The 17577-nt window shown below is 38.7% G+C and overlaps 1 protein-coding gene across 1 annotated transcript; it reads left to right on the top strand.

The window, feature by feature from the left end:
- The first annotated feature begins 6493 nt into the window (after window positions 1–6493).
- LOC137132646 (CD209 antigen-like protein C) lies at window positions 6494–9736 on the top strand. The gene is made up of 6 exons (XM_067515459.1): window positions 6494–7077; window positions 7177–7278; window positions 7688–7774; window positions 8018–8160; window positions 8607–8710; window positions 9184–9736. The coding sequence occupies exons 1-6, from the start codon at window positions 7008–7010 to the stop codon at window positions 9311–9313; spliced, it is 636 nt and encodes a 211-aa protein (XP_067371560.1). The 5' UTR covers window positions 6494–7007; the 3' UTR covers window positions 9314–9736.
- Window positions 9737–17577: the final 7841 nt, after the last annotated feature.

Below are 17577 nucleotides of genomic sequence, written 5' to 3'. Positions count from 1 at the left end.
TAAGTCTCTCCTCATGTTCCTCTAAAGTCTTTCCAAAGAAAATCAGGTCATCAAGGTAAACAAGAACTTGAAGCAGGTTCATGTCACCAACTGTTTTTTCCATTAATGGTTGGAAAGTAGCAGAGGCTCCAGTAATGCCCTGTGGCATTCGTTCAAACTGAAAGAACCCTAGGGGACAGATGAATGCTGTCTTCTCCTCGTCTTCCTCAGCCATGGCTATTTGATAATAGCCACTTCTCAAGTCAAGAACAGAGAACCACTTGCTTCCAGACAAAGAGTCCAGTACATCATCAATGCAAGGTGTAGTGTACTGATCAGGCACTGTACGGCCGTTCAGTAGTCGGTAATCAATACACATCCTTGAGGTCCCATTTTTCTTTCTGATGATAACTATGGGTGAAGCATAGGGGCTGCGAGACTCTTTAATAATACCAGCACATAGGAGCTCTTGGAGGTGCTTTCTCACATCCTCGATGTCTGCAGGAGTCAGGCCGCGAGAACGCTGTCTGAAGGGTCTGGGGTCAGACAGTCGAATGGTGTGTTCCACCACTTTAGCTAATCCTACATCCCATTCAGTCAGAGAAAAGACATTTGTTCTTTGGGACAGCTTCTGCTTCAGCCTCTCCTTCCACTCCTCTGAAACTGGTGAGTCTCCAAAATTAATCATGCTGACATCAAAACCTACTGGTGGCGTCTTCTCAAGGGGAACAGCGGTGACACACTCAGTGAGATACATATGTGCCATAATTGTTCCTTCTGGTATGGTTGTCTCTTTTAAGGATTGGTTCTGGACCAGTATTCTGAAGTTGTTAACATTAATGGCATGACCTGGCACAACCATGGGCTGCATAGCATACTGGCTGGGAGCTGGCCTGAGGGGGATGAATCAACCATAAGGATTTCTTTACCAACTGGCTGATTAAAGTCAACTTTACAGACAATTTGCTGATCTTCACCTGGTGTAAAGTCAAAGGACCAGGGCCTTGCCAGGTCACAACCCCAACATTGTCATCTGCATCAGTATCAGCAATTTCACCTACACTGTCTGCTTGTATTCCTAGTGTCTGTGTGATGTCCAAGCCATTGTCTCTGCATTGTTTCACTAAACTTCTGACATGACTGGTATTTGTTCCAACAATAACAGGGGTCTGTTCTGTAGTCCGTGGACTAGGGCAGATAAGTGCCAGAATAGTTACAGTTTTACAGCCGCCAGTGACTTTGGCTGGATAATCAAGGTCCACCACAACTTAGCCACGGTAAGGGTAGCTGTCTACAGATTCACTCAAACCCCAGAGAGCCAATCCAGCCAGAGGATGTACTGCAACATCGCACAGGTGCTTTTGATACCATGACTCAAAGATGATAGTAATCCGAGAGCCACTGTCAACCAAGCGTCACAGAGATGCCCATTAACTTTTAACTGCACTATGCTGGGTGGGCCAATCAATCCTTCAGGTAGGCTTGCATGTTCTGGTGTTATCACCAAGCCCTTCTTGACACTGCAGTTCATATCACCCCCTGGCATGTTTGTAGATGGCTGACTTCCTTTAGACACTTTAAGGGCCTGAATCAGTCTTTTAATAACTTTGCTTTGATTCTCTTGATTGTGGCACCTTGCTGCAAAATGTCAATTTTCTCCACACTGGTAGCAAAACTGCTCCTCACATGGTCTTGAGGTTCTGGTGGGGAGATTGGCTACTTTGAGCGCAACTGCTACTGTTGAAGCAATAGCTGGAATGACTGGACTATCTGCTGTTGTGACCTTCTTACTGAGCTTAAGCTGTAATCTTTTTACTTGTTTTTGTAAAGCTCTGAGCTCACTGTCTTGATCTTTTTCACCTGCTGGGGATGGGACTGAAAGCCTACTATCACTGTAACTTTGGGTTTCTGCTGGTGAAACAACAACGGATGCAACAATAGACTTGAGCTCTTTAATTTCAGCTTTAAGGCTTTGGATCTCTGTTTGTTTTACATCAGCAGTCTTTCTTGTGTTTATATGGTGTACAGAAGTGCTGATTTTCCTTCGGGAAACCTCATATTCCTCTTCAGCACGTATTTCACTCAAGAGTTGTAAGAAGGTGGGTTGATCGATCTTTCTTTCCCTTAAACGCAACTGGATCAACATTAGGTCAGCAGCAACTGCTCCTCTTAGTAGTTGTTCCAATCGAGCTCTATTCACATTACTGTGAGGAAGACCTCCTCTCTTAACAACCTTAGAGAGAGAGAGCTCCACCCGTCTGAGAAAATCTGACATTTTCTCTTTAGGCTGTTGTTGCATCAGCCGAAAAGCAAAGTACAGATCATCACCTGATTCTGCTGTCCCAAACGCACTTTCGATTGCCTCTAAGTACTTTGCAGGGCTAGCATCAGGATTACTGACTCGTACGGCCTTAGCTATTTCTAGTGCTGGACCCTTTAAACTTTCCATCAGCCTGCGTTTTTTCTCTCTGTCTGTATATTCACTCTCCTCTACCATGAGCCATGCTTGCTCCAGCCAATGATCAAGCTGCTCTTCACCTGATGGAACAGGTTGTGTTCCTGAGAACATGCGCAGTCTGTGATATCCACCTATAGACAGAGGTTTATTCATTGTTTCCAAAATATCACCAAAAGCCTGTAGCACTAAATCAGCTGTACTTGTAGACGGCCCTGAGTTCTTTACTTAGCTCTAAACACATTTTTGATTACGTGAATATTTTTTATAGTCTTGAGTTTCACCTGTAAAAGCAGATTATTACTAACTTTGAATACTCTAGTTTACTCAGCCTTTAAGAAATCTTTTTAGAACTAGGATATCTATCTGAAATTATTAAAGTAATAACATCACAAAACAGTTATAGTTTAAACTTAAATCCCTATTTAATTGAAAAGTAAAATAAAATAACAAATAAATATAAAATAACTTAAAATGATTACATTCACAGTATCAGAACAAAAGATCCATGAGGGCTGTTTAACCTGAGTCACAGATGTTTTAACTGTCCTTTTATCAAAAACTCAATCAACTAATAAAACCAAAAAATAGTTGCAGGCCTGAATCGGTGCTGGGGGGCGTTGTTACCAAAAACTCAGTGGCCGCTTCACTCCAACAAGAGCAACAAACCAAATAAAATGTGATACCTTTTTCACAGGTGAGCGATATGTCCAACCAATCCTGCGACTCCCTCTGTCATGTCTCCGAGTCAGACGTCTGTAGAGCCTGTCCAAAGGTGTCTCTGTCCTCCGAATCAGCAACAGTTCAACACGACACGTGTAGCTGGGTTAGCTTGGTTAGCTAGCTGCCTCCCTCGGTTGACGCTGTTACTACTCCTCATCGGATTGATGAGCAGGTCCTCTCCTGATAAACACTTCGTATTTCTACCTGAAATACTTAGTCCATCAGAAAAAAACTATCCACTTGCAGATTATCGAGCTGACAATCTAAAACTGTTACCACAGGTTACTAGCGTACAGCTTCAAACTTTTCCCTTCACACTTAACTCGTTAGCTCGTTAACATCCTCTCGCTCTCTCTTGATCACGTTCTCAGCGCATGTTCACATTCACTTCCGTTAACAAAATAAAATCCTACGTTATCGCCTCAAAAAGATCCCACATACAACAAAATCTTTTAAACATTTAACCCATGAATTCAACATTTTATATCATAAACATTTTACAACAAATATAACCAAATATATAATTTGACCCAGTTTTACCTATTTATCTGTGCATTTGAAAATAATTATCTATCTTACAAACCTTGTTTATTTATCTATTTAAATCACTTGATATATTTAAAATATTTAAATTTATCACTTGGCTACATTTATATTGTAATTGATTTGTTTTTTCATTCATATATACACAAGCCCAGTCTCAACTTTACTGATTCTGAGTTTGGACGTTAATGTGTTTTGTAGAACATGTTACAGCCTCTGAAGTTAACATACTGTGTCATCACCTTACTCAAACAGTTTAAGAAAAAACTCAACATGTGAATTATAGATATGAATCTTGGACAAAAGGCAGAGAGGACTCCCGCAGTAAAGGAGCAGATCTGGTGGTCGTAGACAGCGCTGAAGAACAGGTGCAGTGTGTTTGTGTGTCCATGTTTGTGTGACAGAACAAAGAGTGAGGACTGAGGAAATAAAGGAATGTTCACCTACAGAGAAGTCGTGGATAAATGTCTGTTTCTGGTCTGTGTGATGTTGAAATGCTATGTGCTGTGAAGCTGCTGTAGCTCCTTTTTTTGTGAGCTTGGACTTTTCCCAAGACACTGATGAAGATGTCAAATCATTTTTCAAGTTGACTGTGTGGTTTTTGTAGATATCAATTTGTCAATTATTTATGCAGCTTTTTAAGTTTCAAACTGTCGACTGTGTAACAAGTAGGTGTAAGATGCTTGAAACTGGAATGTAAACTCTGGTTTTCTTGTACTGAACAGACTTTCCTCTCTGAACTGGCTCAGAGTGATGCATGGATTGGTTTGAGTGACACAGACAAAGAGGGCACCTGGAAATGGATGGATGGATCTTCACTGACTTTGAAGTAAGTGCTTCACTTTGTTTACATCCCAATATTTTCCTCTCATGCTCTTTCTTCATTCTGTCAGTCACTCACATTTGTCCCGACTGGAGTCCAGCTCTCACACACTCGCCCACCTGCTCTCTATCAGCTCATCAATGACTCCATTTAAACCTCCAGCTAGGATTCACCCACTGTCCGATCTGTTGAAATGTTTTTGGGTTTGGGTCCATCATTAGTCAAAACTCTCAACACTGTGTGTGTTCAGTAGCTAATTATATATAATATATAATAATAAAAAATTAAGTAGTGAAAATAAGACATTGCTTTTGAATTGTGCTTCAACAGAAGCATTTTAAAAAACAACTAATGAAATTGGCCTGGACAAAAATGATGGAACCTTTTGTTTTGTTGCACAAACTTCTGAGCTGTTCACTGCAACAAAGTGATTTCTGTGACTTCTGCACCTGTCGACAGGTATTTTGGCCCACTCCTCGTGAGCAAACTGCTCCAGCGGTCTCAGGTTTGAAGGGAGCCTTCTCCACACTGCATGTTTCAGTTCTTTCTTGAAGAGGATTTAGATCAGGGCTCATCAAAGGCCACTTCAGAATAGTTCAGTGTTTGTTCTTAGCCAGTCTTGGGTGTTTTGAGCTGTGTGGGTCATTATCCTGTTGGAGGACACGTGACTGAGACCAAGCTTTCTGACACTGGGCAGCATTATTCACTGCCTGCACAGATTCAAGACACCCTGCACTAGAAGCAGCAAAGCAGCCTCAAAACAAAACCGAGCCTCCTCCATGTTTTACAGTATGAGCAGTGTTCTTTTCTTTGTATGCTTCATTTTTGTGTCTGTGTCAAAAAGTTCCAGATTTGTCTCATCTGTCCAAAGGACAGTCACCTAGAAGCTTTGTGGCTTGTCAATATGCATTTTGGCAAATTCCAGTCTCACTTTTCTATGATTTGCCTTCAGCAGTGGAGTCCTCCTCGGTCGTGCTCCATTAAGTCCACTTTGGCTCAAACAGTGACGGATGGTGTGATCTGACACAGATGCACCTTCACGTTGGAATTCACCTCCAGTCTCTTTAGAAGTTCATCTGGGCTCATTAGTTACCATTCATATCATCCATCTCTTCAATTTGTCATCGATTTTCCTCTTGCAGCTACATCCACAGATGTTGGCTACAGTTCCACTGAGCTTAAACTTCTGAATAATATGTGCAGCTGTAGTCACAGGAACATCAAGCTGCTTGGCGATGGTCTTATAAACTTTACCTTTAACATGTTTGTCAGTAATTTTCTTTCTAATCTCCTGAGACAACTCTCTCCTTAGCTTTCTGTGGTCCACGTTCAGTGTGCTACACACACCTGTGATGCTAATTACAGGACACACTTTAGCTTAACGTGTCCCTATGGTCAAATTATTTGGAATCTTTTCTAAGGGTTCCATGATTTTTGTCCAGGCCAGTTTGATTAGTTGTTTAAAATGATTCTGTTGAAGCACAATTCAAAAGCAAAGTCTGATTTTCATAAGCTGATTTTCAGTACATTTTTATTTATTACTTTTGTCAGATTTAAATTATTTCATGGACCATTGAGGGTTTTTCTTTCTTTACAGGAAGGGTACCAAGCACTTTGTCCATGTATACATCAACTTTATTGGGAGGTCTGAGAGCTTACTTTTCCATAATTTACATTGTTTACAGGAATCTAAAACAATATTACAGTAAGTACTGGCTAGTAAATGAGAGCACCGCTCATTTATTTCTAACATTGAATAAACAAGTGCTATTTCTATGCCTCACTCACATTAGATGAGTATCTCACAATTTACAATGTGTTTAATGTTATAATAATCCTAAAAATATAGAAACAAATTAATTAGAAGATGTAAATCGCTAAAATCTCTTTTAGCGATTTATATCTCAAAGAATCTACAGATAACTCACACAAAAGATGACAAAAGATTTTTGTTCATCTGTGATCATAAATGTTAAACACTAGTGTTTGTTCAAATTGTGTGTTTGCTTGAATCTAACAGTGACATCTTGTGGCCATGTTAGTTATGACTCTTTCTCCAAATCTTCCTAAAGGTGCATCAGTGGTGGCAGAATGAATTTTACTTTGTTCTTCATTTATCTTCCTAGTGAATAAACTGAATAATTTATGGACATAAGTGCAGAGAGATGGATCAAACAGAGAACAATCGTGCTCTTCTCTTTGCCCAAGAGTTCAAATTCAGCAGAGACAGAAAGACTCAATAGAAATGTCTCAAGTGCAGCAACACACACAGTCAAAGTCTGTTGTGTTTTTGTAGCTGGGTTGTTAATGACACATGTATTTTAGTGTGTCTTCTAATGAGGATGCTGCTGACCATCAAAACCACACAAACTTCCTCTAAAGCTCAGGGTTCTTAGTATCTGAAACCAAAGTGTCTTTATCATTTACATGTACTGTGCTGCAAAGCTGACCAGAGCTCTGAGGCAGTTAACAAACCTGTGATCAATGGAGGAAATATATGCCAATGTTAAATATGACAAGTCTGTTTACTCAAGTCCTTCAACAAATCAGACAAGTAAGAATGTTTAATTAGTTGCTGAGTGGAGATTAAATCTGTTTTAATCATATGTTATTTCTGATCTAAGACTGTGTTTACTGGTCTTTTTCTGTTCAGGTCCCAGGAGCTCAGACAGGAGACTTTATAAAATTGTTGTTCTCTGTCTGGGCCTGCTGAGTGTCTTCCTGTTGGCTGGACTCATCGTCCTCGGTGTCCACTGTGAGTCTGTGTTTTATAAGTTAATACCAGAGTCACTTTATGAGTTTAAGAAGTATTGTCATTTAAATGTACAAATTTAACTTGTCATGTTTCTTACTTATGTTTTTGAATTTCAAAACTTTTATGGCATTTTAAAATGTAAATATTGAATTATTTTTAGAGTAAGTAGATTTGACTAAAAAGACAAAGTTCTGCACCAGACAAACAGCACCTTCACCAACACTTGTTCTCTAATGTTAGATTAGCATTATGCCTGTAAGCAAATGTGTTTTATTACATCTGATTTTTAGCACATGGAACTTAAATTATGGGCATCAGTTCATTGTAAAGATTGGGGGAAAAATAGGAAATAATCTGATCTGGCTAAATAGTATGTGGTATTACATTATATGAATTCATGTGGTTTTAGATTATAACTCAGCACATGGTGCAGCTGCAGAACTCTCCAGCATCAAAACCAACCTGACTGACCTTCTCCAGGACAGACCAGAGCAGAGTGAGTGAGTGTGGGCAGTGAGGGACAGGACATTTGATCTTGTCAAGGATTTAGACTTGTGAACTGTTCACTATATGTTTAGGATTCAGGACACGTTCACATTCTGTGAGCACATTAAAATGTTAAGATGTGAAGACACTTAAAACTCCTCTGTTTGCATGTTTTACTTCATACCATCTTTCTCTGGCAGTAGATGGAGTTGTGTCTTGATACATTTCTAATATCTATTGTTTTACGTTGCAGAGAAAACTTGTCCTGCAGGATGGAAGAAGTTCAGCTACTCCTGTTATCTCCTGTCCACTGAGTCTGGTTCATGGACAAAAGGCAGAGAGGACTGCAGAAAGAGAGGAGCAGACCTGGTGGTCATTAACAGTGCTGAAGAACAGGTGCAGTGTGTCCAAAGAAAGAATGATGAACATGATCAGGAATTTTTACACATCTTTTATTAAAGTGACAACATGTAAAGTGATAGTTTTGCACAAAAATGCTTTCTGAAATTCAGATGATGCTTTAATAGTTTCTTCTGGTAATTTCAGATATAAAAATAAGCTTCAATCATAATTAAATGAATCTGTACTTTATATTTTTATACTTTGTTGATGTTGCAGGCCAATCTAATACTTATGCCACTATTATAATAAATGTGGATGATATGGACATGAGGAAGACATATGAGCATGTGATTGCTTTCTGAATCCACTGTATCATGAATGGAAGTGTTTCAGCTTTTTTTGTGGATATGAATGTGTGTGTGCTGTGTCTTTGTGTCTCACTCCGGCTGGTTACAACTAAAATATAATTGCAGCGATTTTCTTTTGTTTCAATTGAACAGACATTCCTCTCTGCATTCACCAGAATGAGAGCTTGGATTGGTTTGAGTGACAGTGATGAAGAGGGGACCTGGAGATGGATCGATGGAACTACACTGACTTTTAAGTAAGACAGAAATATGCTTCAATTTGTTTAAATCTAAATACATCTGGAAATAATGTGTGTTTGGTTCAATACAACTGAAACACGTGAGTTTCAGTAAAGAGCTCATAAAAATCCTTGTGGTTTAACTGAGGACAAAACAAAAGACCAAAATCCTAAATCACAGAAAGAGAAGCAACCAACTAAACCAGAGCAAAAAAATGAGACAAACGAGAATTAATTAGATTAAAAGAGATGAATTAATACATAAAAGCTCAAGTTAGCATTTGGCTCTGAACACCACTGACTGGAGACTCTCAGAGCTGCTAGAATGACTGCTGACACACTTCCTGTCTGTTTCAGTACTGTTGGCTCTGACTGCACCACTGCTGTCATAACATTTAATAAGTTATCAACATAGAGACCATCAAGAGTCTTTTTATGTCAGATATTCACAATTTCACGATTGTTTTTTGTTTTATTCATTGACCTGTTAGGAACTCTGATGACCGAGAACTAGTGGAGGCTAGTGGAGAGGACTGTGGAGATATAATTCAAAAAGGTCATACGTTTGATGACGTGCCATGTGAACGGTCTCTGCAATGGATCTGTGAGAAAAACATCTAACACTGCTAAATGTTTTGACATCATACATATGGAAATATTTTATATAAGACATGAATATGTCCTGTCTCTGTCCACCACCTCTGTCATTTATATTTCAGTTACATACAAACATTTTCTGTGTTGAACAAACTGCTAGCAATAGGTCCTTGACATATATACAAACACCATGGACTAATCAGAGAGCAGGCTCCATTTCTGCATGTTTGATTTGCAGGGAACAAGGCTTCATTCTAGATTTCTCTGTAGCCTTGTGCCTGGTGAGTCCACATCTTGGTTGGTTAAGTGAACAGTGCACAGACTGGCTGATGGCTGGTGATGTTTATCTGTTTGTCAACCTATTTTTATCAGTGACATAATGCATTAAAGTTGTCTTGTGAAAATTCTAAGAAAACCAGCAATGTAATGAATAATAATGCAACAAATAAGAATAAATCATTTAAAATAATGAAATTCTTCTTGTTTATTCTTTTTAATTGTGTCACTATAACCTCATATCACTGTTGAATAATATATGTGGATAAAGGTCATGCTTTCTGGCCTTGTTTCTTAATGGCAGTATATACACACAGTTATGGTATGTTTGTACTGTCAACACAAAGTGTCCAGTTCATTCTAGTCAGTTGTAGACATGGTTACCTAAGTTCCCAGACCACCGTCGGGTATTGACATACTTAACATTGACATATGTTTGTACTTTGAGTAAAATATAAATATTCTGCTTAGTACTTGAGTAAAACATTTGCTGTGGTACTTGTGCAGACTTTCTAGCACTTTTTGTGATGTCATGCTAAAGAAATGATGCAGCATTGGAAGCAAGACATAAACTATGTTTTTGGAACTCGGCCTTTTGTGCAGCAATTTTTCTAAACTTTCTGATAGTCTACCAAACATTGGGTCACCAATAAACACCATAATTAACTGTCTAATTTTGTGTTCTCACGTCTTTATTACGTGTCTTTTATCTTGTAAATGAAACAACAGCAGTGTTTGTTCAAATGTCTAAAAACTGTTTGTGTGTAACAGGGACCTCTTGTTACCATCTGAATCCTGACTTCTGTGTCAGAAGAAAAGTCTTTTATAATGATGCCACAAACCATTTTAAGGACAATGTCAAACTATGTTTAATGTGAGAGAAACTGTGTGAAGCCTTGTTGTGTAGTAAAGAACTGCCCACAGCTGAAACTTCCTCAAAAGCTAAAGTAGTTTCAGACTGAAACCAAAAACCAACAAGCCCTTCATCACTTACAGGAAGTCCAGTCAATGCTGCAGAGCTGATCTTCCAGGAGACAGTTGGTCTCTTTACGAGCAGTTGAGGAAATATGTGTCAGTGAGTTTCTGTTCACTGTCAGCCCGGATAAGTTGACTTTGCCTAATACATCTTATACATGTCTTTGTCACGTCCCTACTTGTCCTCTACACTCAGGTGTGTTCACCTGAACTTCATTATTTACTGTTTTATTCTGCCCTTATCATCTGTTTGTACCACCACCAGCTTTCACCACCTTCAGTCCACCGTCTCAGATTATCACCATGATGAGATTTTCTTTTGTTTTCTTCAAATACATCATCTTTTAGGTTGGTGACAAAGTTTAGTCATCAGTATAAAAACCTTTGTTACCCAACACACACATCAAATGAACAATTAGTTACTATATAAAATGGAAAAATAAGTTCTTAGTCAGAGACTGTGTAGAAAACCAATTCTGTGCTGATTAAGTGTGTTTTTACTTTGGCACAGACTGACTAATTTTTATGTATGTTTCAGAGAAAATGTGTCCTGCAGGATGGAGCATGTTCAGTTTTTCCTGTTACAGGACTTGATTTCCTGTAAGTCTGGTTCATGGCAAAGACAGAAGCAGATCAAGTTATTATAGACAGTGCAGAAGAACAGGTTCATATAACAGGTGGAAGAGATTTCTACATGTCCATCACAGCAACATGACAAAAGAGAGAAACATCCTACTTTCGAAAGAGTTAATTTCACAAAAAATACAAAGTTGTCTTTCCCTGGTAGTAGAGTTTCATAATAGAAAGTCTTCTAAAGATCTGAAACTCGAGTTTGAAGGGTTAACAGTGAGGGAGAGGTAGATTAAATTCACTTTCTGGGGTTGAAACTCTAATCTGCTGTAGCTGTTGTTGCTCTTGGATTTTTCCCAAGACATTAGAACATTGAAACATTAGTTCTCGTAGATTTTCTGAAACCCCAGATGTGAGAAATCAGCATAATCTGTGAATTTGTTTCGTATTATGTTTAAAACTTAATTTGAAATGTAAGTATGGTAATGTTCTCCCCTTAGATTCTATTTTTTGACAATTTAGGAATATGTTTCATAATTTTCTAGACCAATGAGATTCGGCAGTTCTATTATCAAAACAATCATATAACTGCTCAAATAAAAGATTAAAAACATGAAGCTTAAGATAAAATCTTTGTATTTGAATTGATGGGGGAACTGGGGAAAGATAAATGGGGAAGTACAACTCAGACCAGATTGGGCAGATACATGGTTTCCAATAAACATCTACCACAGTGTGTTTGCAGTATTTCTGTGGACGATGACTTGCAGTGACTCAGTTAAGAGGGAACAGCACACTGTGCTTCACTGGTGTCTGTTAGTGTAGAGTCCTTGCTCTTTATGTATGTTTATGTAATAGTTAAGGTTCTAACTTTGGAGGTTTGTTATAATAGATGGTTATTAGGATAAGAAAACTGCCAAATCATTTCCCATGTTGTCATTTGAAAAATCAATTTTCACTTTTCCCGCACTGTTGTCAATGTATGTAAATGCTACAAGTTAGTTTTACAGGAAATGTATCAGCAGCCAAAATAATTTAGGCTTAATATGTTACTGCCTGCTGTGAAAAAGTTGGGTTAGGGCTTGAACTCAAATATATTCAAAAAAGAGAACTGCATGTATGTTTGCTGTCTTTTTTCCTATTTTAACCAATAAAAAGCATTTATTTTAAACCATATCTAAATATTCGTGCAGGTCATGTTTGTCGTGTCTGTGTTCGACAGAACAAGTGCAATTCACAGACAGCAGTTCCGTAATGTGGTACCTCGCCTGGAATGGGTAGACCTGGGAACCCTTCTGGAGCCAGACCTGGGAGTGGAGCCACTACCCTGTAGGCCCATCACATGCAGGTGGGCAATGAAACCTTGAGGGGAGTGATTGGGAGGAATGGCCTGATCTGAACCTGAGTGTTAAACAAACTAAACACTAAACAAACTCCCAGCTAAACAGGTTAGCTCAGTCTCAACTTTACTGATTCTGAGGTTGGACTTTAATGTGTTTTGTAGAAAATGTTACAGCTTCTGAAATTAGCATACTGTGTCATCACCTTACTCAAACAGTTTAAGAAAAAACTCAACATGTGAATTATAGATATGAATCTTGGACAAAAGGCAGAGAGGACTCCCGCAGTAAAGGAGCAGATCTGGTGGTCGTAGACAGCGCTGAAGAACAGGTGCAGTGTGTTTGTGTGTCCATGTTTGTGTGACAGAACAAAGAGTGAGGACTGAGGAAATAAAGGAATGTTCACCTACAGAGAAGTTGTGGATAAAGTTGTGGATTCTGGTCTGTGTGATGTTGAAATGCTACGTGCTGTGAAGCTGCTGTAGCTCCTTTTTTTGTGAGCTTGGACTGTTCATTGATGAAGATGTCAAATCATTTTTCTAGTTGACTGTGTGGTTTTTGTAGATATCAATTTGTCAATTATTTATGCAGCTTTTTAAGTTTCAAACTGTCGACTGTGGTACAAGTAGGTATAAGATGCTTAAGACTGGAACGTAAACTCTGGTTTTCTTGTACTGAACAGACTTTCCTCTCTGAACTGGCTCAGAGTGATGCATGGATTGGTTTGAGTGACACAGACAAAGAGGGCACCTGGAAATGGATGGATGGATCTTCACTGACTTTGAAGTAAGTGCTTCACTTTGTTTACATCCCAATATTTTCCTCTCATGCTCTTTCTTCATTCTGTCAGTCACTCACATTTGTCCCGACTGGAGTCCAGCTCTCACACACTCGCCCACCTGCTCTCTATCAGCTCATCAATGACTCCATTTAAACCTCCAGCTAGGATTCACCCACTGTCCGATCTGTTGAAATGTTTTTGGGTTTGGGTCCATCATTAGTCAAAACTCTCAACACTGTGTGTGTTCAGTAGCTAATTATATATAATATATAATAATAAAAAATTAAGTAGTGAAAATAAGACATTGCTTTTGAATTGTGCTTCAACAGAAGCATTTTAAAAAACAACTAATGAAATTGGCCTGGACAAAAATGATGGAACCTTTTGTTTTGTTGCACAAACTTCTGAGCTGTTCACTGCAACAAAGTGATTTCTGTGACTTCTGCACCTGTCGACAGGTATTTTGGCCCACTCCTCGTGAGCAAACTGCTCCAGCGGTCTCAGGTTTGAAGGGAGCCTTCTCCACACTGCATGTTTCAGTTCTTTCTTGAAGAGGATTTAGATCAGGGCTCATCAAAGGCCACTTCAGAATAGTTCAGTGTTTGTTCTTAGCCAGTCTTGGGTGTTTTGAGCTGTGTGGGTCATTATCCTGTTGGAGGACACGTGACTGAGACCAAGCTTTCTGACACTGGGCAGCATTATTCACTGCCTGCACAGATTCAAGACACCCTGCACTAGAAGCAGCAAAGCAGCCTCAAAACAAAACCGAGCCTCCTCCATGTTTTACAGTATGAGCAGTGTTCTTTTCTTTGTATGCTTCATTTTTGTGTCTGTGTCAAAAAGTTCCAGATTTGTCTCATCTGTCCAAAGGACAGTCACCTAGAAGCTTTGTGGCTTGTCAATATGCATTTTGGCAAATTCCAGTCTCACTTTTCTATGATTTGCCTTCAGCAGTGGAGTCCTCCTCGGTCGTGCTCCATTAAGTCCACTTTGGCTCAAACAGTGACGGATGGTGTGATCTGACACAGATGCACCTTCACGTTGGAATTCACCTCCAGTCTCTTTAGAAGTTCATCTGGGCTCATTAGTTACCATTCATATCATCCATCTCTTCAATTTGTCATCGATTTTCCTCTTGCAGCTACATCCACAGATGTTGGCTACAGTTCCACTGAGCTTAAACTTCTGAATAATATGTGCAGCTGTAGTCACAGGAACATCAAGCTGCTTGGCGATGGTCTTATAAACTTTACCTTTAACATGTTTGTCAGTAATTTTCTTTCTAATCTCCTGAGACAACTCTCTCCTTAGCTTTCTGTGGTCCATGTTCTACACACACCTGTGATGCTAATTACAGGACACACTTCAGCTTAACGTGTCCCTATGGTCAAATTATTTGGAATCTTTTCTAAGGGTTCCATCATTTTTGTCCAGGCCAGTTTGATTAGTTGTTTAAAATGATTCTGTTGAAGCACAATTCAAAAGCAAAGTCTGATTTTCATAAGCTGATTTTCAGTACATTTTTATTTATTACTTTTGTCAGATTCAAATTATTTCATGGACCATTGAGGGTTTTTCTTTCTTTACAGGAAGGGTACCAAGCACTTTGTCCATGTATACATCAACTTTATTGGGAGGTCTGAGAGCTTACTTTTCCATAATTTACATTGTTTACAGGAATCTAAAACAATATTACAGTAAGTACTGGCTAGTAAATGAGAGCACCGCTCATTTATTTCTAACATTGAATAAACAAGTGCTATTTCTATGCCTCACTCACATTAGAAGAGTATCTCACAATTTACAATGTGTTTAATGTTATAATAATCCTAAAAATATAGAAACAAATTAATTAGAAGATGTAAATCGCTAAAATCTCTTTTAGCGATTTATATCTCAAAGAATCTACAATCTCTTACAATCTCAAAGAATCTACAGATAACTCACACAAAAGATGACAAAAGTTATTTTTTCATCTGTGATCATAAATGTTAAACACTAGTGTTTGTTCAAATTGTGTGTTTGCTTGAATCTAACAGTGACATCTTGTGGCCATGTTAGTTATGACTCTTTCTCCAAATCCTCCTAAAGGGGCATCAGTGGTGGCAGATTGAATTTTACTTTGTTCTTCATTTATCTTCCTAGAGAATAAACTGAATAATTTAATAGCTGTGGTTTGTCTTCAAATAATGTTTTTGTAGAACATTGTTCACCATCGTGTTCAACAGTGTTCAAGGTGATAATCCAGAAAATCTGCACTGCTCTGATTTGGAAGACAAACAGGTTTATGGACATAAGTGCAGAGAGATGGATCAAACAGAGAACAATCGTGCTCTTCTCTTTGCCCAAGATTTTAAATTCAGCAGAGACAGAAAGACTCAATAGAAATGTCTCAAATGCAGCAACACACACAGTCAAAATCTGTTTTATTTTTGTGGCTGGGTTGTTAATGACACATGTATTTTAGTCTGTCTTCTAATGAGCACACTTCTTATTGCTGACCATCAAAACCACACAAACTTCCTCTAAAGCTCAGGATTCTTAGTATCTGAAACCAAAGTGTCTTTATCATTTACATGTACTGTGCTGCAAAGCTGATCAGAGCTCTGAGGCAGTTAACAAACCTGTGATCAATGGAGGAAATATATGTCAATGTTGAACATGACAAGTCTGTTTACTCAAGTCCTTCAACAAATCAGACAGGTAAGAATGTTTAATTAGTTGCTGACTGGAGATTAAATCTGTTTTAATCATATGTTATTTCTGATCTAAGACTGTGTTTACTGGTCTTTTTCTGTTCAGGTGCCAGGAGCTCAGACAGCAGATGTCATGGAGCTGTTGTTCTCTGTCTGGGGCTGCTGAGTGTTTTCCTGTTGTCTGGACTCATCGTCCTCGGTGTCCACCGTGAGTCTGTTTTAAAAGTTATTATCAGAGTCACTTTATGAGTTTCAGAAGTATTGTCATTTAAATGTACAAATTTAACTTCTCAAGTTTTTTTCTCATGTTTTTGAATTTCAAAACTTTTATGGCATTTTAAAATTTAAAAATTGAATTATTTTTTAGAGTTGGTAGTTTTGACTAAAAAGACAAAGTTCTGCACCAGACAAACCGCAACTTCACTATCACTTATTCTCTAATATTAGATTAGCATTATGCCTGTGTGCAAATGTGTATACATTCTGTGAGCACATTAAAATGTTAATATGTGAAGACACTTAAAACTACTCTGTTTGCATGTTTTACTTCATACCATCTTTCTCTGGCAGTAGATGGAGTTGTGTCTTGATACATTTCTAATATCTATTGTTTTACGTTGCAGAGAAAACTTGTCCTGCAGGATGGATGATGTTCATCTAAAAGATCTAAAACATTTGCTGTGGTACTTGTGCAGACTTTCTTAGGCCAATACTTACACTTTTACTTTAGTGGGGCCCTGGAGGTTCTGTGGTAGAGCATTGGGTTAGGATGCAGAAGGCCGTGGGTTTGAATCCAGCCACCAAGGGCTGAGCCCTGATAAAATGGGAGGCCTGCAGCAGGAAGACCATCTGGCGTGAAAACGTGTAAATGTTCCTGCTTCCAGCGCAGGACTCATCTGAGATGGTATCTTCCAGCTTCAACTCAACTCAACTCAAAAGTCCACAAACTAATTTAACTTAATTTAACAAATTATGTAAATAACTACTGACACAACGTCATCGTTTGGTTCTTCAACTTTATTCCTCTGTAGTTGCCACAGCTCTGCTCATCTCCCTTGTTCTTAAAAATGGGCACCAGTACACTTCTCCTCCAGTCCTCAGCATCCTCTCACTCTCCAAGATCTTGTTAAACAAACTAGTCAGAAACTCTGCTGCCACCTCACCTAGACACTTCCATACCTCCACAGGTATGTCATCAGGACCAACTGCCTTTCCACTCTTCATCCTCTTCAACGTCCTCCTCACTTCACTCTTACTAATCTTTGCTACTTCCTGCTCCACACCAGTCACCTCTTCTACTCCTCATTCCTCTTTCATTTTCCTCATTCATCAACTCTGAGGACTGTGACAGGAATGGATGGTAGGGTATTAGGGAAACCTGTAGTCTCTAGGTAGATTTCTTTTGGAGAACGTTAATTTGTTTGCCATATTTACACATAAACTCTCTCTTCACTTGTGCACATATAACCAGAGAAAACAGCGAGTTGTCACAGAAGTTGACATCAACGTAAACAGTTACGATTTTCAACATGGTGAGCAGCAACGCAAGCAATCCAACCAACATTACCAAAAACCAACATTATTGGACAGATGAAGAGGTCTTATTAATTTTACATTTACATTTACATTTAGTCATTTAGCAGACGCTTT

Source organism: Channa argus, chromosome 9, assembly GCF_033026475.1.
Source record: "Channa argus isolate prfri chromosome 9, Channa argus male v1.0, whole genome shotgun sequence".
NCBI classification, from domain to species: Eukaryota; Metazoa; Chordata; class Actinopteri; order Anabantiformes; family Channidae; genus Channa; species Channa argus.
Note: the sequence above shows the minus strand (reverse complement) of the source record. Positions and strands in the feature narration are given on the sequence as shown.

Excerpts from the sequence above, each read along its gene's own strand:
- LOC137132646 (XM_067515459.1), top strand. The coding sequence starts at position 7,008 with ATGGAGGAAATATATGCCAATGTTAAATATGACAAGTCTGTTTACTCA. Across the intron at positions 7,775-8,017 it reads CCAGGACAGACCAGAGCAGA|AGAAAACTTGTCCTGCAGGA; the intron begins GTGAGTGAGTGT and ends TTTACGTTGCAG. Across the intron at positions 8,711-9,183 it reads GGAACTACACTGACTTTTAA|GAACTCTGATGACCGAGAAC; the intron begins GTAAGACAGAAA and ends TTGACCTGTTAG.